The sequence below is a fragment of the Bemisia tabaci genome, chromosome 3 (genome assembly GCF_918797505.1).
Source record: "Bemisia tabaci chromosome 3, PGI_BMITA_v3".
NCBI lineage: Eukaryota > Metazoa > Arthropoda > Insecta > Hemiptera > Aleyrodidae > Bemisia > Bemisia tabaci.
Window position 1 is genome coordinate 21,907,068 of NC_092795.1, and position 22,650 is coordinate 21,929,717.

Genomic DNA, 22,650 nt, shown 5'->3' on the forward strand with positions numbered 1-22,650 from the left:
TTATTTTAAATATTCTTACTAATTGCTTTTTAATTTTTAATTTTTTTTTTTTTTTTTTTTCATTGCAAGATCAATTGAGTTTATCATCAACAAAGGAGGTAAACGAACCAAAATTCTTATCGCAACCTTACTTTGTACTTGGCCTATGTGTGTGTGTGCTTTTAAGTAATGAAAGTACTTAATTATGTACTCATATTATGTTGAAGAGATTTTTAATTCAATGACCAGTGGATGTAATCTAGAGTCTCTACCCAGGAGAAAGTTCCTTTTGTGTTGAAATTTTATGCAATAAGTAATTTGCAATTGTTGGAACGAAGTGAAACTTGGAGGGGGCTTTTTAGGTGGGGGGGGGGGGAATTAAGGATGTTATTTAAAATTTAGAGAAAAGATCCTTTGGGCAAAGTGAAAAATAAATCCTCCAATATGTGTTTGAGGTTTCTATCAAGGAAAGTCATATCTATGAAAGCTGTCTTATTGTAAGAATTAAGATACCCCTCGAGAAAGTTCAATTTTAGAATGAGAGCTGCGTTTAGCTTTTTAAAGCATCATTTCTGACTTTTTAACACTTTTTCAATTTGTTACTTTTTTCATATTTTGGGGATTGAAATTGATTGAACTTTTCTTGAACTTGATCAATTGATCTTATTTTCTGTCTTAAGTGTAGTGTAAAAAAAAACAAAGGATCTTTCTCTGTGTTGTTCTGTAGAGAACAAGCATATCTGAGCCCAGTGAGTTCTTGCTGCTTCTCATCTGACATTTTTTTAATGTAAGAAGTTCCATTAAACAACCTTGAATCTTGGATTTTCCATTATTGCCTTGAGGAGTTTCTTTAAAGTATTGATACCCTGCAAATATGACACACCGCAACTCAAGAACCCTCTCCAAGATTTGCTATAATTTTTGCAGCAGTTGAAGTGATGAATAAGTCTCATGGCTTTTTCTAAAGTTCCTGGTTTTTCAACCATTTTTTTTGTTTTTATGAACCAAAAATAATTTATTAAGTAGTGTTTTGAGCTCTCAGCTACATCATGAATCGTCGTTTTGTTGTTAGAATGTACTTAGCCAATTTCAGAACTGTAGTTCTTTTTTCATTGAAGCAAGTGTACCAAGTAAAAAAAAGGTCATCAAAAATGTACACCATTTTTCTGTCAATTCCTGATAGTGTCATATTTTATTTTTTAAGACTTTCGCCGAAAGCAATTCATTTTATTTTCTAAGACTTTTGCTGGAAGCAATTCATTTGTAATGGAAGTTGTCAGTTTTCACGCTCTAATCCAAAATACATAAAAATGTTTCCATTATGTTCGATCTTATATTTTCTGAGAAGGTAGGACACACCTCTATCGTCTGAATGTACGATCAAATGTCTAATCTGAATGTATATGGATACTTAAGAGTCAAGAAACCCTCGATCTCCATCAACCGTTCAATCCTAGCGCAGAAAACAGCATTTCTAAAAAAAAAAAAATCGAAAATACTTCATTTCTTTTTCGTATTTCCAAGGAGCATTAATAATTAAATTGCCATCTGTCCAAAATTTGATCAAACCATTTCTTGTGCAATATTACAGACCAGTATTTTTTATGGCAAACTGAAACAGACTCAGTTTTTGAATACTTCTACAGTACCCAATATCGTTATACAACGCCCTACACATTTATTACAAAATGGGCTGCCTCTTTTTGTCACAAATAGGAAGAGGCTTTTATGCTAAACCTAATGTATGTAGAGTTGGTTTGGAAGTGCCTCAAGGGATAAAGAGGGTAAAAAAATTGAAAAATTTGCCCAATGTAAATTATTATCAACAGCTGCTTCTAATTTGTTTTCTTTTTTTAAAAGAAAAAAGTTCCCTAAAGTGCTAGGCCTTCCAACACTCTGTGCAATTCGCACAGTAAAACCATTTCCACTTTAATGAGAACCACCATTGCCTACTTGCACTTATCTAACTAGTGTAAATCGTCGGTAACCATAGCAACCTTTTGTTTACACATTATGCAGTCCAAAACATTCCAGTGTTTCAACAGCTGTCACAATGGAAAAAAACTTGATTTACAGATTTTTGACATTCCTCAGAGAGTTTGCTGTATCATTTATAAGCTGTAACATACCGTTCATGAAGTTTTAGTTTTTAGCAAACCTTTCATGACCACATTTGGACTTTATTTCGTGCCTATTGAGTTTGATCGTCTCCATATTCTTGAAAACCTGGATATATTTTTGGAAATGAAATTGGAAAGGTTGAAAGTTCTTTTTTTTCTTTTCTTGTTTTAATGAACAAGAAGAAGGAGGAAGAAGAGTAAATTCTGTTCATGCCAGTCCAGCACGAATTTTCTGTAAATTTTAATTCAACTTGGGTAATCCATTGTATGGAAGAAAAAGAACTTGCTACTGTGTACCTCTTCATTAATAACTTTGGTACGGTGTTTTCTTTCAAGTTTCAAAAACATTAGTGTGTGAATTGATACATAATGCAAACATGGATGTATTTTACTCTGCGTTGAGTGAGTTTAGAAGAAGAAAATTCGAGGATTGCATCAACCACTGCACTCAAATCCTGGAAAAAAGCCCGTATGATCAGGTAATATCCTCCATACACTATTTATGTAAAGTGACAAAGTCTTTAAAAGTCCGAGCGATGTGAATCAACATTAGTGATGTGGTTATTCGCAGTCTAATAAAAGTAATAACCAAGTTTTCATCCAGTCTGAGGAATAGATTTCTTTATCTGGCGGATACATAGTACTCATTTGCTCCTTTGACATTAAGCAAGATTTGCCATATTGCCACGATAGACTTTTTTTTTTATTTGCCATGTAAGAAGAATTATAATGAACAATAGTAGGTAAGAAATTTTGCGCCTTTATGTACTTTTAGTGTCTCTGTCGGAATCCTGTGATTTCATCGATTTATATGGCCCTTTGTAGGCAGCATGGACTTTAAAAATGAAGGCTTTAACAGCTCAAGTGATGGTCGATGATATCGAAGTGGAGGAAGAAGGTATCGCTGACTCAGTTTTAAACGAAACCATGGCTACAACTGCTCGCCCTGGAACATCGTTCAAGAACCCCACCGTTCTGCAATCTTTAGCTCTCGGTGCTCAGAGGTATGTATCAGAAGATATTAATTTCTATTTTTCTGCCCACGTTTGAGGTTGAAAGAACTTCGAGATTTTATGTGTGCTCTTGTAGAGGTTTTGGTGTCCATTTCACCTGTTCATGAGACAAATAGAGTCTACAAAGCACAGTCTTTTCACATTCCAAGCAGTGGATATTTTTCTACAGAGTTCAATATGGCAACTCCGAACTCACTCCCCTGTAATGAATTGAGTAAAACAGGGCATAATTCTTTTCCCGCGAAGTTCCATCTTTTTTTCAACCAATTGTGGCCCAAAAAGCTTTTTGATTCCAGTTTGTTGTTCCTTGTAAATTCACACATTACTTCTACAAACTGGGCTTTAAGCAATAACAAATAGTACAAATAGCCTCTATTTTTCACTTCACTCAGTTTAGTTCTACCAGACGTGCACTTCATTCAGAATTCTTACTTTATTTCTAGACCAAAAACAAATACAGGACGGCCTGTGAGTGGAGTTGTTCGACCAGGAACCATCGGGAGCCGCGGCACCCTGGAACAAGCCCTGCGGACTCCAAGATCTGCCAGTTCAGCTCGACCAGCCACGGCCCAGTCTGGACGAGCAATTAGACTTGGAACTGCCTCAATGTTAACCCAAAGTGAGGGACCTTTCATTCAACTCTCACGACTAAACCTAGCCAAATATGCTTCAACCAAAGCTGTATCAAAACCATTATTTCAGTACATTTTCTATCATGAAAATGATATTTTGCGGGTGAGTTCTAGTAATACTTTTAGTTTTGAGATTAGTATTATAAGATTTACCTGCAATGCGCATAGTTTGTTATGCGAACAGCCTGGAAATTTAAGGCAAACTATAGTGGAAAGAAATTGGGTGTACATGGCTGGACACAAAATACTTTTATTCAATTGTTTTTCACTTGCTCTTTACCATCACAAAATAACTAACTCATAATATCATTATGGTTTTGAGGGAGCCAGTGCTAGGTACCTAATACAATAAAGTTGAAACTTACGTAAATAGTAGATTGTATTGTTAAATGTTGTTAAAAGCTATTGTTTAAAGATCTTTGTTATGTATTTCTTTGCTCTATGTCCTGACTGTGGCTAAAGTCGAAAAGCTTGGACAACTTTGAACAATAAAATATTCTGTTTGCATGAGTTTCAACTTAATTATATATTGCCGAACAAAGGCTACCTTGAAACAATAATCCTTAAAGTCCAACGACCATGTTAACTTTAAAAACTTCAAAAAAGACGTATGGAAAAAAAAAACCGTAAATTATGTCTGGATACTGTACAAGACATGGTTTGTGCAGATCCTAGAATAAATCTAATATATTTTTGTGCTACCTCTTCATACTACAAATTTCATGTATTCAAAGCAGTTGGCAGGCTGCAAATGATGCACAAGTTGTAGTATTGTAATACCGTTTCACACTCATTTGCTCATGTTACAAAGACATGTCGCAACTGCTGAGAGACTGTGTGAAATTAGTTTAATATCCTCTTCCTTAGGCTATGGATCTTGTGGTTGAGGCCATGAAAGTATGCGATCAGAAAGATTGGTGGTGGAGATTACAACATGGTAAATGTTACTACATCTTTGGTATGATGCGAGACGCAGAGACAGAACTCAGGGCTGCCTTGAAGCTGCTACCAACCCTTGAAGTTTTCCTGTGGTTGACAAGAATTTACATCCGCCTGGATCAGCCTGTCACTGCGTTGGACCTTTGCCGCACTGCTCTACAAATCTTCAAGGATGAAGTTACGCTTTTGACAGATATTGCAAGGTATGACATTGAATAAAGTCAAACCAGTAGCATTCTATAGCCACCCATAAAAAGAGATAAAAACATTTTTCCTCAATTTTTATTCTATCATGAAAGCCCTATCTTTTAAGGCAAATTCCTCTGAATTTACAATTTTCATTTTTTTACTTGAGGATAGTACCTATTATTCCTGCAAAATGGCACCAGAACTTTTTTGTCCATACATTAGTAGTAAAAAATGGAAACAAAAATTTTTGTAAAATCAATTCTAATCATTATCGACATGCCTAGAAAGGGTGTCCACTGCATGGTTGAACAATTTAGAAGCCAAATTTAATACGAAGTATTTTTAGCACTCCAAAATTGCCCATGACATTATAGGCAATAGGGTTGTTGCATAACTCCTCTTGGACTTCGGAAAAAATCCGTCTTGAGGAGTTGAAAATATACGGCTCAACACCTCTTACATCTTTAACTACTGATAAGGCATTAAAACTGCATGATATGAAATTTTTGTTACCTCAACTGGCCACTCTGTCAATTAAAATAGCCAGAGGCCAAGTGTATTTTCCACATGCCTCTCTCCAAGTGTTTAACGCACATATCTCTGTTTCCAGAATATTTGAGGGAATAAACAATATCCCACTATCTGTCAAGTATTATCGAGAAATATTACACCAAGATGCCATGAACGTAGAGGCAGTAGCCTGCATTGCTGTGCATTATTTTTACTCTGATCAACCAGAATTGGCTCTTCGATTTTACCGGTAAAATTTGACACTTACATTTTGCTTGCACCCTTCTTCCCTTTTTTGTTGTTTAATTAATTGACACTTCTGGGGCAACAGTTAAATGCCTATCATGATGAGCATCATGTACCTATCATTTAAGTACATCTGGAAATATGTTCAAGTATTACACAATGCACAGTTTCCATAAGTTGTTACCTCTCTGAATAACTGTGCAGTTCTTTAAACTTGGATCATCACATTACGTTAGGTTTCTGTTCACCTGTAACGACCTGTAACTCAACAATTACAATCCTATCATGCAGTATGGTCACACTAAAGTGAAAATTCAGAAAGGCGATTTTCTTTCTCCAATGATCTTTTAGTATTTGTCCTCATTATTCTAACTTCAAGTTTCCCTATCCTCAGGCGTCTACTTCAAATGGGAGTCTATAATGCAGAACTCTTCAACAACCTAGGTCTCTGCTGCTTCTATGCCCAGCAGTATGACATGGTCGTGTCGTGTTTCGAGCGAGCACTCAGCCTAGCCGAAAATGAAAATGCTGCTGATGTTTGGTACAACATCAGTCATATCGCAATTGTGAGTTATTTTTCTTGAGACTGTTGATTCAGTTGCCGTGGTAGTGTTTTGGTGAGTGGGTTTTCGGTAGTTTTTCGATCCAAGTTCCACATTAAGCTGCATATTTATTTGCAGGGAGCTGTGATTCAGCGGCTGATCAAGAAATAATGCTTTGGGATGCAAATTACGAGATGGTTTCTCGTCATAATTTCCTACAAAGCACAATGAGCATATTCAAAAAATCCAAAATCATCTAATGAGAGAGCAATTCATTTTTATAATTTACAATGGAAGTTGAAAATCCCAAGCTCAAAATTAAAAACAAAATCAACTAAGCTCAGATCAGCCATCTAGATCTATTTATTTGTTCAGCAAATGAATGTTGAGGTTGGTTGCACGAAGATTATTTCATTCCTTTTATGTACATGTACCATCCTTTTTAACTTTTGAAGAGGAAATCAGCAACTCTTGGAGAGAAAATCAGCACACTGAATTATTTTTCCAGTGCAAAGTAGACTGAAATTAATTCAGTGCCTCAACCTGCTCGAGTAGACTTTTGATTTTTGCCAAACAAGAAGTTTTAATCGCCTCGCACAGAAAAAATTAATCTCTCCATTATAAGTTGAATTCGAGACATTTTTTACAGTGTCGTTTGTAAAATTGTAATAATTAAACATGTATAGAGATCGATGAGAAGGAAAACTTATTTTTACAGTTGGAAAATGGTAGCCCTCGGCACAATCAAGCCAGAAGTATACTGGAGCTGGCTTCTAAGTAGTTGGCCGACTTTCTAAGAGCCTCGGTAAATCTGTCATCCTCTCTAACCTATTGAACCTAACAACAAAAATCAAATTAGCAGATCCTCTGTCGCACCACAGAAGTAGGACAACTAACTAGGATCCAAGATCTGGCTCACAATCAGTTGACAAATTTTCCCGAAGTCTTCTGATCAAAAGGGAAATTAGGATTAATGGATAAGTTTCAAATACCATTCATTTTTTACATAATGCTAAATATGCAGGGTTTTTTACATTCATTGTTTTGATAACCTATATTGAACTTGTTCCTATAAATTACACTGTGGCTTTGAATACTCTCGTTTTCTTCTTAAAGATATTACTAAAAACGTCTTAGGCCTTGCCCTCATGAGCACGGAACTTCAAGCGAACTTGTTTCAGGAACATAATATGATTCAACTATAACTTGTTCCTCAAATTTCCCAGTTTGTGGAACTACTTCGCCCAAACTGCACTAGACAAAGCCTTGGATTGGCGTCGCAATGACTGAGAATTATTTTAGGGAGTATAACAAAAAGCCTTGTGGTTAAGAAACAAGAAATAAAGTTGAAAAAGTCTCAAGTCTATTTGTCAGAAATAATGCGAAATTACAAGACGCTTCGCCTTATCTCTTGTAACATTATGTAACTACATGTAGATACCGGCAAACCTCTAGTGACATCATTTAAATGATGTCGCTCAGCCATTTAGCTCCAATAATCGGGAAATTTTCTTCGTAGGTTGGCCTAGTTAATTTCAGATCCTTGTCAATAGATGTAACTGATTTTTTTTCCCAGGGTGTCTGTGATTTAGCCCTTGCAGAGCAATGCATACGATTAGCTTTGTCCATTGACTCCAGTCATGCAGCTGCTTGCAATAATCTTGCTGTGCTTGAATACCTCAATGAAAATACCTCAGTATCTTTCTCACTTCTGCAGGCTGCTTCTTCAGTTGCCCCATCCTTGTTTGAGCTCCACTTTAATCGTGCCTTACTCACGGAGATGGTAAGTTTTTATTTTGATCATACTAACTGCGCAGACCTTGTTTTCCTACAGTGAAAGTCCCCATTTTTCATATTGTGCCTTCTATATGAATTATGTCAGGAGCATTGCGTAGAGATCAAGAGTTGCCTGACGTATCTAAAAAGCAGCGTAAGAAGGCAAGCAGGTATTCATTAAAGGGGATAGCAAGTGAAGTAATTTGTGGATAGCCTCATTTGATTTTAATCAGCTGCTTCCCTTTGAGGAACGGGTTCAATGAAATGACTACCCAAGGTAAATTTTCTCTCAATTTATTTCAGGATTTTTTTAATTCTGCCATTGGAAATTTTTGATCCTAGATCCTTCCAAATACGTTCAACTTCACCTCTGTTCATGCAAACACAAACTGTCTAGTTTATTATTTTGGCCTGATGCTACCAGTTTGAGGCAGCGAATGAAATTATGGAGAAACAATCATCTACGGACTGTAAAACATGATCAGCTTTGCCCGAGACCTTCCTTTAATTTTGCGATTTTTCATACATGTAAATTTTTTATGTTATTATGTTACAGGTGGGCGACTATCATACGAGTTACACTGTTGTACAGAAATCTATAGAAGTTCATCCAGGCCATACAGACTCTCACAGACTGCTAAAAAATTTGAAAACTTTCTTCTCCTACCTATGAATTTACTCACACCGCAAGGTGTCTTCGGAACCTACGAATAACTTACAAAAACTATTCAAACTTGGCTATATTTGGAATACCAAACTTAACCACTAAATAGGGTAAGAACTCTTATACTCTGTCTAATGGATCCTTGATCAAGGGGGCAGCCAACAAAAATTGTGAGGCTGAACTCTTTAGAATGTTTCTTATTTCTCTGGTTTGTAACAAGCCTGTTTTTAAATTATCCTCTTATCTATTTCATTATTTTAATTACCTCTGTGATAACTGTACTCTATCTTTTCTATGCTTTGTAAAGCGTTTCCCAGGAACCAAAGCAATACTTAAAGCCTAAAAATTGGAAGTTTTTAATAAACGCTGTAAAAAAAAAAAAAAAAAAAAAAAAAAAAAAAAAAAACAACATGAAGTCCTTGCCTTCTTCTATTCCTCACCATTTTTAGATCCATGTTTGCATGAATGTGTAAACAATCTTGGTTCGATATGCATAGGTGTATCTTTACAATTAGACTAAAGAGTACAAGAGAGATTGCAGTAGCTGTTGGTATCAATAGTACCAATGCAAGGTTAGATGACCCTAGGGACGTACTTTTGATTCGGTGTGTGTGTGTGAGTTTAGGTGCGCTCTTGCAGAGCCACTGAGCTCCTTTTTGTGAGGTCTCACTTGATACTTTTCTTGATGACCCTACAGCCATGTCCAAGAGACATATAAATATCGCCCATACATTAAACGTCTATTGCAGATGAAGAGTATTATAGTGTTCCAACATGCCAGTCGAAACATTTTGCATCATCAGCAAAACAAGCTGAACGTTTGGCACGTCTGTGCTGTCATCAGCGGTGATTTTTCAAATTGTGATAGACCATTAAAAAGCTTCAGGTACCTACTTCATGATTATTTTTGGTTTTTGCCAAAATCAATATAAAAGCAGAAGTGCATAAAAAAACCAATATATTCAAAATGTACCTACTTTTAACAATATATTAACACATTAGACAAGGAGAGGTGAGTTTATTATTGCTGCTGTTCTTTTTTCTTATCCCGCCATCTTTCCTCGAACAAATCTGATCCAGTCATTCTTGCAAACTTCTTGGCTTGATCAGCAGTTAGTTGTTCTGCTGGACTTGGTTCTAGAGGGTTGCCAGTCTCGTCTAATTTTTTGTCCTGGAAATCATTGACTATTTTTCTTCTGTAGACAGCATTGAATAGATCCTTAGGAGTGAACTCTGACTGAATAACTTCAATTGTTGCGTACGATACGTATGGTTTTAACTGAAATGATAAAAATGTGAGGAAATTAATTAAATATGTGTGTGAAGTTAGTGATAAAAATGGGTTATGAGCTCTAAGGTTCAAAACTTTGCTTTGAAAGTACTCCAACATTTATTTATGTTTTCATCCAAATAATGTTGAAAAAAATTGGAGATGGGGTCAGAGGGTTCTCTGACGGTTACATCTACATTTTTAACATTGTTGATTGCTGGGTACATCTTTCTCTTTTGACTTTCATGGGGCCTCAACAATTTTGTGGAAGAAAAATCCTTATCATAGTGAAAGTTCTGCTGGACTATTGAATATCTTAAGTACTATTTTAAAAACATTTGTTGTGGATAATGATAGCTTTTACAATTGAAAACTATGTTTCATTGAATTTGAATCATGAGTACACTAATACCGTATGGGTGAAAATCGAATAAACGAAAGAAACATATGGACGGAGTTAAACAGAGAGGAACCAAGCCACATCTGGATCAAACCGAGAAAAAGAGGTTTAAAGTTTGGCTCCAGCATAAGACTCAATGTAAAAGATAAACTTCAAGTTCAATTTCTGCAAAATTTGCTCCAACAAAAACTTTGAATTTTTGGCGATAGATAGTAGAGCGGTGGTTGAATTCAAAACCACTCATAACTCAATTTTTCCCAAAATGTGGGTTGGTTCCTTTCTGCTTAACTCAGTCCATATATCTCTGAACTGATTTCTATGAGAGACACCAGTATTGGCAAGTATTTCCAGTGGATGGACTCCGAAGAAAGATGATACATAGGTCGAGACTGATCAACCTGAAGGTAAATGGTAGGTGCATAACCAAAATTACTTTCCTTGTGAAAACAAAATACGTAGTAGAGAAAGTGTGCATTTCTTTTTTTTACTACAATCAGTTCACAATGGTTTGAGCTCAAGGTAAAACGATTTAAACTGCACAATCTATAACAGACATTTAAATGCAAAAGTAGACAAACAATTTGGAAAATTGCCTTAAATAATTTTGACTCAGTCTGTGGAATCCAGCATACACAAGGATGTAATTGCTGCACAGCAAGCTGAACTCACCTTAAATCCAGTTAAATCAGGCACTATTATCTCAGCTTGTAGTTCTGGAATTTGAACTCGTTTCTTATTTGGACCAACAACAACGTAGTCTTTCTTCACACCAAACCCTAAAAAAAAAAAGAATTAAATAGCAATTATTGCTTAGAACTTTTAATGAGTTAAAGAGAAAAAAGGAGTAAAAAAATAATACCTGATAAAGTTGGAAAACCATAAACACAGTTGAAATGATTAAAATTTGAGAACATCTTCGGTACAAGAAAGAATGCAAATTTTTTAAAATTTTATTCAGAAGCGGGGTTGCTAAATTTAAGGCCTTCAGATGTTGTGGAGTTAGGGATCCTATCTGTGCTTGTAAAACGGGCCAATTTGAAACAGCTGAGTCCAAGTCCACAGGGCAGGATCAACATTTTCAGCACCCAAGGGTGAATTTGGTTGGGGCCCTAAAATTAAGCGCTCTCACATGAAAACATAATTGCCAAAATGTTGCCATTTTAGTTATTTTAAAGTTCGATTTGCGATTTATTAATTTCATTATAGCGCTCCCAAACAATATTGGAAAAAACTAAAAACATGAGCTTGCATATTTTACACTGTAGAATGTAGTTAAGTTGTTGACTCATTGTTGCCACAATTGTTAGTTAGGCGTTACTGTTCCTTAGCCCTCAAAATATGAATATGAAGTAACAAAAGGGACAAAGATAGATTCTATAAAACATGACAGGGATTTGGTCTACAATGGATGACCACCTAAAATTCAGTCTAGGGCTACATAATAGCTCATGCTTCGAATATCGAGACACACATCAAGGTATTGTTTACGTCACCACTCCTCAATGGTGTCATCTGTCTGCATGTGTTAACCTATTGAGTGATACTAATTTAGAGCTCATCAGAGATTAACATTTGTCTCAACATGCAATGCGTAAGCTCTAAACTGCGATGAATGGCGCTCAGGGACCAGGATAAAATGCGTCCCAATGCTTTGAGGTCAAACACATTCCTTTGCATACTGGATAAAAAAAAATCCTTACATGATTCGAAAAAACTAGATACTTACGAAATGGCCAAATATCAGGATGTGGATTTTCTTCCTGTCTTTTACGAAACGCCTCTGAGCCTCTATGGGGAAGGACGAACTTCCTAAAATTCTTTTTACTATGCAGGACACTGGAGTGAGAGATCGATCTATTCAACTGGATTTGAGGACGAAGGCATACTGTAAGTAACTTCTCCATCACTGATTAGACTTAACCGAAGGCAAAATAACCGGCTAGAAGAGTGTAAAGTAAAGTGATTCGATGAGACTTTCAGATTTTTCATTTATTTACTAAAACACCTGGGTTGACAATCTGCTTGCAAAAATCCGAGATAACATCCTTGTTGAAAATAGTTAAAACATGAAGACACAAGCCGAGATGAGAGCAAAGATATTGGATAAGAGTGAAAAAAGTGCGGAAAGCACGAGCAGAAAAATGATAAAATAAAATCTTTACACTCACTAGTCACTACACAGGTTATGTTATGACTTTCATGTTCCGGTCCTCTGTTCCGGCGCTTCCGGTTTGGTATTTACAGATTAGCCTTTTGATTGGTTGATAGAACTGAGTCCCACAGGACCTCGTAGTCCCCACCAATAGTATTACAGGAATCCTCTCTTTGTTTTATGATTGGTTTTCGTCTCGCCGATGAGCCCCCCTTCGTGCGTGTTGTTGTATCAACAGAACTGAGGTGATAAGGTATTCATTTTAGATATTTTCATTTTCATATTTTTGCAGTTTCAGCAATTAGCTTTGCACTTTGTAGCTGCTCCGCAGTTTCATGAATATCACTTAACCTATTCAATGAGTCCTTCCAGAGTCGAATCAAATTCAATGTATTTTCTGTGTGTCTAAATGTCTATCCAGCCATAGCAATACCATGACACTTCCATTGTGCTTCAAGACCTCAAGTGTGGGCATTTTAGTGCCGGTCTAGTCACATTATCGTGAATATCTGACGATGAATTACTATCCCCAACTGCCTTAATCTATTTCTGCCATAGCTTGAAGCCTTTGAGATGGCCTCATCCAGCAGTGTTGGTGGTCCAGCCTGCACCTCAGCGGAAACATCTGAAGAAGCCATGAGGAGGTAAGTGAAGTGCCTTACTCCTCACTTATTATTTTTGGCCTCCTCGTACTGTCAATTATTCATATCCTCATGCTGGAGAGAAACTAGCTTTCATCAAAGTCTCTACCACCGCTTCTTTTTCTCCGCTACCAGGAATGAGGATACCATGCAAGGGAACTGCAGAAAGTGGAAGCATCGCCCAGTGCACATTCATGAATAGTAAATGCATTCTAAATATTCATAATTGCTCCCAGCACAGATAGCTCTTACTGCATATTTTGACACTCATGGTCAAGAATCTTTCTGTTGGTTCCCAGAAAATTAGTCTATTAGTTTCTATGATTTGTAATCTTTAAAGCTTTGAGTTTCGCATCGAATCGGTATGCCAGAGTAAACTTTGCCTACACCATCTGGTACTTCTATTTACTTAATGATGACAGAGACCTATCGTAATCTAAAGATATATTTGAATGTTCTACGAAATCATCAAACTCTCTTACATGAACATACCAGTGGCATGGCGTGCTTTGTGTTGTATCGATTGATCTGCCATTTAAACCTATGGGAAAGGATATTTAGTGATGAACAGGGTGTTCTCAATAAACATCTTAATATCGATTCTTTACCACAGCTTCAAATGCGGAAATGTGGATAATCGATCATTTACTTATACTTATTTTATGTTGTAGGTTCAAGTTCTACGCTCAGAGAAAATTTGCTCAAGGAATGTCATCGCCTTCAATAACAAGTGAAGAGATGGCTAAAACCAATGATAGCTCAACTGCCACTAATTCCAAAGCTGCACCATTATCAGCGGAGGAAGTTCCAGAAGCAACACATGTGTTACCAGTCAAAAGGCCAAACACAGAGGATTTTTTAACATTCCTTTGTTTTCGAAGTGAGTACCTAATTCACTTACCAATCTTCCTATTATCAGGTACAAATGAGTATATAATTACCCATAAAATCCTAGACGCAAGATGTTTTAGTTAGAAAATTAGTAGCTCTACCTTGAAGTAGATTTTGAAAAATCACCAAACAGAAAAATTAGGAATTTTTTTTTGAGAGGAGGGGGAGAATTTTTAGGGGCCACATTCGCGTAGAGCCTTCATTTTATAAGCGCCATGACCAATTTCTCAGGCGCACTTGGCGCTTGTGAGTTTCGAACACTGGTTTCAGATCGCTTTTTTCTTTTGCTGTATGACAGGATAGAGAATTACATACAACCAAAGTGGAAAAGTAATCTGAAATGGGCTCTAGCGGCTAGAACTGTTAAAGCACCAATGGCTAATATCATTCTGGTTCAAGTTGCTTAGGAGGTGAAATACAACAGGTTTTGCTGGTCAAATGGCACTACCTGCTCGTGTACCCCCTCTTAAGACTGATCTATGTGTTTTGCATCCAAAAAAACTGGAAAATTAACTGAAGAGTCTGAGAAATTTAATTTTTTTAAACTGCAATGGGTGACAAAATGAATCTGTAGTGATGTCCGACTTCAAAAGCATAGAACCATTAGGAATAGCCCTATGAGACACCTAAAAAAATTAGTTTCCAACCCTTTCAGACACAAAACAAATGGATCTGGGGACTGATTATTGAAATTGATAGACAAAGAAGACGTAGGGAGTATGGAGCGATCCTATTGGTGAAAGCAGGTGATTACAATGGACAGAGGAGGTAGGTAATAGACTAACGGCAACCTATGAGAAACCCCATCGTTAGTCCATCATTTTCTTCCTTAGTCTACAGGAACCATTCATTTCAACCAGTAGGATTGCTCCATACTCCCTATGTCTTCTTTGTCAATCGCTTTGTCTACCAATTTCAATTATCAGTTTTACTTGGAGGTATATAATGAGCGGATTATGCTATTTGATTGGCAATGTGTTGTTTTCAGCCATAAAGGTGTCAAAGTGTTTATCTTAGTTTACCTATGTAATTTTGATTGCTTAATCCAAAACTGATCTTAGTTTTCTCTCTCATGCACCAATACTCCAATAGGTACATTGAATTTCCCTTTGAAAACCCTGTTTTTCAGAATACTTCAATTTTCCAGCAAATTGGTTAGCAGATGTACGGAGAAAAAAACCAAGGTCATCTTCTGTGTCAGCATTGAAATTTTCCATCAAACCCCCTTTGTTTTTAAGCACAGTTTTTGAAAACCTGTGGTATTTTTTACATTTTCTTTTGAAAGAAACCAAGTTTAACAGTTTCTTCCCCTGTACCTCCGCATAAATCACTTTAACAGCAAATGCCCTCAATAGACCGAACTTTTTTGTTTGAGCTGCTCTGATTGCTTACTCACTTTTTGTGACTGCTAGCTATCTACTGATATGGTTTGTCTTCATTTTACAATTGTTGTAAATTTCTTTTCTTTTCAGGAACAAGTATTTTACCTCCGAGTTTAGATTTTTTCAATACTGCCTGTACCTATGAGACTGATTCCCCCTCAATCAATGATGATAAGACTTCTAATCATAGCACTAGTAGAAACCCATCAGTAAGAAATCACTTTTTCTTTCTAACTTACGAATTATTAATGAAGATGAACCTACTTTACTGTCCATATCTTTTTCAGTTTCCATGCTATTTTCAGTTTTGCTCTAAGGTGTGAAATCACTGTAGCACACATTGTTTTCTAACCTTAATACCTACCCTTTTTGAAGTTGGAAGCTCAAAAATGCGCACATTTTTTACATAGATTGTGAAGTTAGAATGAATTTCATACTTTTTCTGGTGTGATCATCATGATTTTTGAGTCTTTCATTTATGTTGGAGCAATGGAGAAAAAAATAAATTATTATTATTATCATTCGTTGTGGGGAACAACTTCTTTTCACTCAAACAAAACTTTACAATAGATCCATCGTAGAATGGCAAAATTTGCTTCTAGGCAGTCAACAAGACTGTAATTAATTATTTGAACAATTGTCAAATTTAAATGTATTTATTTATTTTCATACAAACAGGCTAAAAAGCCTATACAAGAAAGAACCCCGAAAGGTCCAAATTAAAAATGTGCCAAGACAGGGGTGAAGGTAAAATAAGAGTAATTTCTCAAGGACAACAACGATCCAACAAGATGCTGAGAGGGAAAAGAGGAACTTAATCAAAGTGATCCTCAGTTACAAGAAAGAATCAGGCCCTTCATAGCATATTTAAAGCAAGTAACATCTGAAATTGAGACACCTAAATTGAGAAAATAATTCTATGTATGATATCTATTCAACCCGTTTTTCGCTATAGAGTTTTGTAACTTATCATTGACTTCATAAAGGAGGTATTCTCTTTTACAGATTTCTAACTGCCCAACCAAGCAGGGTCCTGTTGCAATGACAAAAAAATCCCTAAAATCAGAAAAGCAATCTGCTAAGAACACCATCGAACGGCGAAAATTAGCCCAGAAAGGTAAAATATGGCAACATTTAAATTTTATGTACTCTGAAATTCTGGTGAAAGCATCTCCTCATTCATTTTCAAATTTGCGCCCTACGATTGCAGAGACTGCTTGTTTGAGAAATGTCAAATACTGTTAAACAACATAGAATAATGTGCAAATGAGGAAACCAAACCTTTCTGTTTGATCCAAACAGCACTAATAGTATCAACCATTACCCATCTTTTGAGGTACATCTTGCATCTTTTAATGTGTAATAATCAATTCTGAGCTGCTAACAATATGCAAGTGAGAAAACCGAACCTTTTTGTCTGATCAAAACAGCATTTACAGTATCAACTATTCCCCATGTTATAAGGAATATTTTGCTCCTCTTTTTTAGGTGTAATAATTAATTCTAAGCTCAATACTATCAATCTCTGAAATGATTATATAGACTCATAAAAATAGACATCATGTACTGTTCTCTATTGTTATCAATACTTTTTTAGTTTTTATCCCTATCTATGTATTCATGTTTTTCTTTTCTATTTTAATCTATGTTACAGTTAAAGTCAAACATTTGAAAACTGCTAATGTGAATATTCGTTTAAAAAAATGGATGCTGAAGAAAGATAAAAAATTGAAGGAATTAAAAAAATCAAATGCACAACAAAGCAAATCAAAGAAAAAGAGTAATGAAGCTATTCAAAATAAAGAAAATGCCAAGGCAAATAATTGGAAACAAAAGAAAAATCAAATTTTGGTGAAACAAATCACCAAGACCAAGAAAGGAGTACATTTTAAGTAAGTATCTTTTTTTATGTTCCGATTACCCATCATAATTTTCCCTCTGTATCTCAGTTTGAAAGTTTAGCCTACCTATTTACTCCAAATCATCCCCAGTTATACCAATTTATCATTGTTCATCCTAAATTTGCAGGGTTCACCCAGATAAGTCAAAATTTTGTGTATTAAGGTACCCCCATCTATAAAGAAACTCAGGTTCCTCTGTATAATAAAGACTCATGACATCATCTGAGCTGTGATCATGTAATCCCTAACTTGTATTCCTATTTATAATAATAGCCCATTTCCCCCATTAAAGGCAAGTGCCCTCCACCTCTTCAATAGGAGAGGTTAGTTTGAGAGGTTTGGTTTAGTTGAGTTTAGTTCGTTGAGTTTTGATTCCAAGTTGTATCAGGCTCTCTGTTCGACGCAATTCTTCTCCAGCTTCCTCCTGCTCTGTCCTTGAATTCTTCTGCCCATCTTATTTTGTGCCTTCCACTTTTCTTTTTCTGTTTGGGAGTCCAACTTCATCGCTGTTAGCGATGCTGGCTTGAAACATCCCGTTCCTCTTCTAATCTCTTCATTCTTGATCTTGTCCATTCTCTTGATGTTACATACACTCCTCAGCATTTGTATCTATGTTGTATTCCTATATTTATTTATACTAAACAATTTTAATCTAGGACGATGTATGATCGCTGATATTCACTATCGATTCTAAATTATCTCGATTGTTTTTATATTATCCTGATTTAGTCCCAATATTTCAGATTTATCCAGATTTGACCCAATTATATGACGAAAATAATTTCTCTCTCTTCGTAGATCATGAACTTAAAATCTTTACGTTTTTTAATTTTGTTTTAATGCTTTCTTTCTTCACTGTGAAACTTAATATCTTGCAAAATATTTCAGTTCTTCCACAAAGAAAAAATCCCTAAGTTTGCGGAAAGGCTTGCGTAGCAGTGGTAGTTTATCAAGTATCTTGGAAAATTCAGCAATCAAAGGAAAACCGCTTTTAATGCTTCGAAGAAATAGATCTAAAATTATCAAAGGTTTGTACTCTTGTTGTTTTTCTCTTTTGAACCATTTTACCCCTCGGGCCCTCACTTGTATCACTTGAATCCAGACCAAAAATCAAAACTTTATACCTGTACGTAGTCATTGCAGTGATATCCTATGAAACAAATTTAGGCCCCTGTACTATGTTTACTGTTGAAAAGGAACTCTACAGCTCAAAGTTAAGTATCGTTTATAGTGTACTCTTGTTGTTATAATGAGTAGTTCCAAATCTCTCAGTAAAATTATTTTTCTATTTGTAAAATAACTTGCAATTTGCGGTTGACCAAAATGAACCTTAAGCTTAGAGACTTGATATTCTGGGATCTGCCTTTTTGACTCTTTGGAACAGACTAGAGTCCCTTTATACTGAGAGTCAAGACAAATGTGAATCCATTTCTGATTGGTTCCCGTATTTTAGGCCTTCACAGTGTCACAAACGGGAATAAAGATTACATTTTCACCGATTGCAAAGATTATAATCTGGAATGGACCAGGGAATTACGGGTTCGGCAAGGAACAAACGGAATGAGAGAAGGAACGGAGAAAGGAATTTAAGAATGGGCCGATCAAAGATTACAAAGAACGTTCAATTTCTGTAATCTTTATTTCCGTTTGTGACTCCATGAGGGGTGTTGTCTTGACTCTCAGTATAAAGGGACTCTAGAACAGACCATGTGCAAATCATGCCAAAACTGCTAATGTCCAGTGTCCTTTGTTTTTAATTACTCCGTTCCAACTAGATAGATAGAACAAGAACAAGAAACAACATAGCGGAACAAGAAAAAACATAAGGAATCAGATCCAAAACATAAATAAGCAAAATATAGAGAAATAAAGAGATAAATAGAACCACTCTAACTTTTATTTTATTATAAAGATAAAAATTGATAAATTCTTTAGTTAGAAAAGATGATAGATAAATGTACAAACAAGTACTGTGTAGAAGAATTTAAACACCAGAATTCGGAAACGCTAAAACAAAAATTACTACGACATTGGAGGATCCTTTTATACAGTCTACTCTTTTAATAATTAGCTTCTGAGCACTTTTCATCCCACAATTTAAACGCTTGCACAGCTCTTTAGCAGTTTGGGGCTGTCCATAAATACATTGAGCTTTTTGTAGGGGTGTCTTACAACGGGGAGAGGAGAAGTAGAGTTCAGCCTCACCTTTTTCAATAGTGGTCCATTTTACAGAGGTGATAAAAGAGCAACAGTTCTGATGGTTTTTCATGTTTAAGTTTTTTCCCTTGAGAGTAGAAGGAGGGGGGGCTATCTAGCCGTATGTAAGTTTTTAGGGGGGTTTAGAGTTGCCTAACAGGTGCTTTACGAGGGAAAAAGGAAGGCCAAAAATCGGAGAAAAGTGCCCTTGGTAATTTATGGATAGCCCAAAATTTTCTCAAAATCAGATAATAGAGATTAGTGGTTTTTGAACGAAGCAGTTCATTTGAAGCTCTCTTTTAACATTTTTTTATTCCAATCTCTGGCAGCTGAAGAAAAAATTCTCCATAAGAAGAAATGTATGAGGAAAGATGACATATCGGCAGATTCTCCACCAAGCAAAAAATCACGCCTCAAGGAAACCCAGCCAGAAAATACAGCTGTTGAAAATGCAAAAGTGTCATCTTCTCATGTGTAAGTTAAACCATTTTTATGTTTCAATCAATTAACCTAACATGTTAAGGGAGGAGACCTATAGTTCGTTAATTTTGGGATTGATGCTCAGGACTTGCGGGCCATATTGGAGTGAAGTGCATGTAAATTGCTTAGTTACACTGTCCCTCATCTCTGAATTGATGTATATTTGTGTGTGACTAAGCTTAGTAAGATTTTGTGAGTTGTCTGCGGCAGATGCTAAATTTTTTCTTTACAAAATAATTGTCTTCATTTTCAGAGTCTTTGCTTTTCAACCATAAAGAAGCTCAAGTAGGTTCAATGTCCACACTAATTTCCATGTCAAGCATCTGAATCAAAGACATTGAATCATGTAAACCGTGCATTCTGTGTTACGGAAGGCGAGACGATTTTTAAAAATTCGCATGCCAATGAGTGTTGGCACCGACCCGCATCGATGGGTTCGTGTGTCCCAATTGCGCACATCTGTGCATGCGCAGTAGCGGCTCCAGTGAATTTCTGTCGGATTGTGAGGCTTTTTTTCTCGGTTATTAATTAGTTCAAAAAAATTAAACTATTCGGTTATAAAATTATATGTTCCAAAACTTATCTTCCTAGGAATTTCGTTTGAAAATGGACTCTAAACGAGATATTCGTGAAAAACTGAGCGTGCAAATGAATTCTCCATTGCCTCTCTGCAGTCTCTTCAAGTGTTTGGGACACATGCTCTCTCCCCTTCCCTGCCCGCCCATCATGGGGCTCTGAGAGACTTGTCTTGCCCTGCCTGTACTAAACCAAGCCGGACGCACGGTCTACGAGATTCAATGTCTTTGATCTGAGTTCATTTTTATTATCCAAAAAATAGAAAACCTTGGAAAAAAAAAAAATTGGAGAAACTCATAATTCCGTTGGTAACACTTGAAGAACAAAAATATTAAGGATGAGCTGTATGAGCATTGTCCTGTTGCTCCTCTAGATGCGTTCTCTGGAGGCATCAGGTCAACTGTTGCTTACCCGATGGGTACCGTTGAGAGTTTGACGATCGTTCTTGAAGACTTGCTGACTTCTCGCTAATTGCCCGATGACTGTCATGGCGGGCCATCGGCCAACGCAATTGCCCAGCACCTTTCAAAGGTGATGGGCAAGGCCGCTGAGCGTTGAGATAACCTCAATGTCTTAAGTATTTGCATTCCTGCAATCCCGCCATCATTTATCGTGTCTCGTAACTTGCCTTTTAATTTAAATAAAATGTAGATTCTTTTTAAATTTGACCTAGTAACCCTCAGGGTTGATTATCTCCAAGAACAATACCTAAAATGATGTAAACCATAACACGCTCCTAAAGTAAACAAAAACAAAACCTGAGCCGCCATGACAGTCACATGACGAAAGTTGGTCATCGGGCAATTCATGAAAAATCAGCAACGTATTTCCTCTGATGCTTCCAGAGAACGCATCTCTCCTCAAGCCTAGAAAAACGGTTTTAAGGGCTACCCTTAGTTTATTTTTCATTAAGAAAGTGGGTCCCTATTGAGAATATCAGTCTAGCTGTATTGTTTTGTCCTAGTTCATGAAACTTACTCATCTTCAAATGAAAAGATTGATCAAGTTTATTCAATACTTTAAAATCAACAAGTGTCTTCTTTACCTTTGATTCTTGTTTTCCTGTTTATCAGATCTTCTCGCCCATCTCGAAAAACAAAAGAAGCTGCTGCCTTATTCATGGAAATGCTCGGAAAAGAATTTCGCTGTCCAAACCAAAGCAAGAAGAAAAAAGATGATGACACAATGTCTGTCGAAAGTTTTCCAGAACTTCCTTCAGCTAAAGAAAATGGTATGTTGAATATAGGTATTTTTTGTACTTTGTTAGAAAACAACTACGAAAGTTCCTCAAATGTGAAGTATGGAAGCTCCCTTGCTCCAATATCTAAAACCCTTTAAAACTGGTAGAGGGTTTTATGCTTGGAGAGGAATTGTAAGACCATAATATGTAGATGGATATAAACCATAAATGGGTCAATTAAACAGAAAAGGGCACAAAAGAGTATTTTGATGTGTAATCATATTAATAAAATTGTCATAGGTATCTCTAAGTTTCTGTGAAAACTTCAGGAGTACTTTTTATATGAAGAATATTCATCATCCAATTGAACAAAGGTCATAATCATCTCTTCTTTCCCTCCCCTCACCTCTTGCCCTTTTGATTTCAATGAAATATCTGATTTTATTTCATTCTTCACTTAATTAAGCAGCTGTGCAGTGTGTATTTATCAACTACCCCCTGCACTTTGCCCTTAGCCCATTAGCGTACTGGAATTTGCACCTAGTAAAATGAGCAACCAGGAGGGCAACAGAATACTCTTGAATGGTCTTTGAAACAATATCTATGGTGCATCCATTGGGCAATTGGATGTACACAACGGAAAGAACCGCCCAGCTACTGGGCGAGTTCTTTCGCCCATGCACAGTTGTCCCGGGTTTGCGATGTGCACACCATGTGTGCGAATGACTGCCTAGCAACTGAACTAGTTAATTGGTCAATGCACAGTTGTTCCTGGACAGCGCTGTATACTTGTCTGCGCATCAGAATTGGTTAATGCAATCTGGAACCTAAATTATCTTAATTTCTTTTCAGCAGAATTGCTTTTATTTTTTTATTCATGAAGACACAAACGACACATTAAGTGAACCTGTGTATAAACCATGCTCTAATTGTTATAGGCTTTGATGGAAACTTATGTGCGTAATAATATT

At 36.3% G+C, this 22,650-nt stretch overlaps 3 protein-coding genes across 4 annotated transcripts in view; 2 read left to right on the forward strand and 1 right to left on the reverse strand.

The window, feature by feature from the left end:
• Nucleotides 1-263: 263 nt before the first annotated feature.
• BBS8 (tetratricopeptide repeat protein 8) lies at nucleotides 264-8,683 on the forward strand. 2 transcript variants are annotated; one of them, XM_019040686.2, is made up of 8 exons: nucleotides 264-2,578; nucleotides 2,925-3,103; nucleotides 3,556-3,847; nucleotides 4,612-4,886; nucleotides 5,483-5,632; nucleotides 6,023-6,194; nucleotides 7,747-7,953; nucleotides 8,503-8,683. In XM_019040686.2, exons 1-8 carry the CDS (start codon nucleotides 2,477-2,479, stop codon nucleotides 8,617-8,619), a joined length of 1,494 nt encoding a protein of 497 aa, XP_018896231.1. In that variant the 5' UTR covers nucleotides 264-2,476; the 3' UTR covers nucleotides 8,620-8,683. The 2 variants fall into 2 exon arrangements, with proteins under 2 accessions (XP_018896231.1, XP_072154117.1); XM_072298016.1 differs by lacking the exon at nucleotides 8,503-8,683 and having other exon boundaries at nucleotides 6,889-7,796.
• An 868-nt stretch (nucleotides 8,684-9,551) lies between these two features.
• On the reverse strand, nucleotides 9,552-12,435 carry mRpL41 (mitochondrial ribosomal protein L41). The gene is made up of 3 exons (XM_019040687.2): nucleotides 12,007-12,435; nucleotides 10,950-11,056; nucleotides 9,552-9,889 (listed from the first exon to the last, which is right to left on the reverse strand). Exons 1-3 carry the CDS (start codon nucleotides 12,182-12,184, stop codon nucleotides 9,632-9,634), a joined length of 543 nt encoding a protein of 180 aa, XP_018896232.2. The 5' UTR covers nucleotides 12,185-12,435; the 3' UTR covers nucleotides 9,552-9,631.
• Nucleotides 12,436-12,619: 184 nt separating this feature from the next.
• Nucleotides 12,620-22,650, forward strand: part of LOC109029950 (uncharacterized) — a 32,063-nt gene continuing 22,032 nt past the window's right edge. The window contains exons 1-8 of the mRNA XM_019040674.2: nucleotides 12,620-13,076; nucleotides 13,745-13,953; nucleotides 15,437-15,555; nucleotides 16,352-16,463; nucleotides 17,001-17,238; nucleotides 18,136-18,275; nucleotides 19,773-19,917; nucleotides 21,573-21,730. Coding sequence (XP_018896219.2) covers nucleotides 13,006-13,076; nucleotides 13,745-13,953; nucleotides 15,437-15,555; nucleotides 16,352-16,463; nucleotides 17,001-17,238; nucleotides 18,136-18,275; nucleotides 19,773-19,917; nucleotides 21,573-21,730 — 1,192 coding nt within the window. The 5' untranslated portion in view covers nucleotides 12,620-13,005. The remainder of the gene's footprint in view (nucleotides 13,077-13,744; nucleotides 13,954-15,436; nucleotides 15,556-16,351; nucleotides 16,464-17,000; nucleotides 17,239-18,135; nucleotides 18,276-19,772; nucleotides 19,918-21,572; nucleotides 21,731-22,650) is intronic.

What these genes read in the sequence shown, in the direction of transcription:
- BBS8 (XM_019040686.2), top strand. Translation starts at nt 2,477, where the DNA reads ATGGATGTATTTTACTCTGCGTTGAGTGAGTTTAGAAGAAGAAAATTC. An exon ending in AAAAAAGCCCGTATGATCAG is followed by an intron (nt 2,579 to 2,924) that starts GTAATATCCTCC and finishes GGCCCTTTGTAG; the next exon opens with GCAGCATGGACTTTAAAAAT. An exon ending in TTAGCTCTCGGTGCTCAGAG is followed by an intron (nt 3,104 to 3,555) that starts GTATGTATCAGA and finishes CTTTATTTCTAG; the next exon opens with ACCAAAAACAAATACAGGAC.
- mRpL41 (XM_019040687.2), bottom strand. Translation starts at nt 12,184, where the DNA reads ATGGAGAAGTTACTTACAGTATGCCTTCGTCCTCAAATCCAGTTGAAT. An exon ending in TCCTGATATTTGGCCATTTC is followed by an intron (nt 11,057 to 12,006) that starts GTAAGTATCTAG and finishes TTTTTTTTTTAG; the next exon opens with GGTTTGGTGTGAAGAAAGAC. An exon ending in CTGATTTAACTGGATTTAAG is followed by an intron (nt 9,890 to 10,949) that starts GTGAGTTCAGCT and finishes TTATCATTTCAG; the next exon opens with TTAAAACCATACGTATCGTA.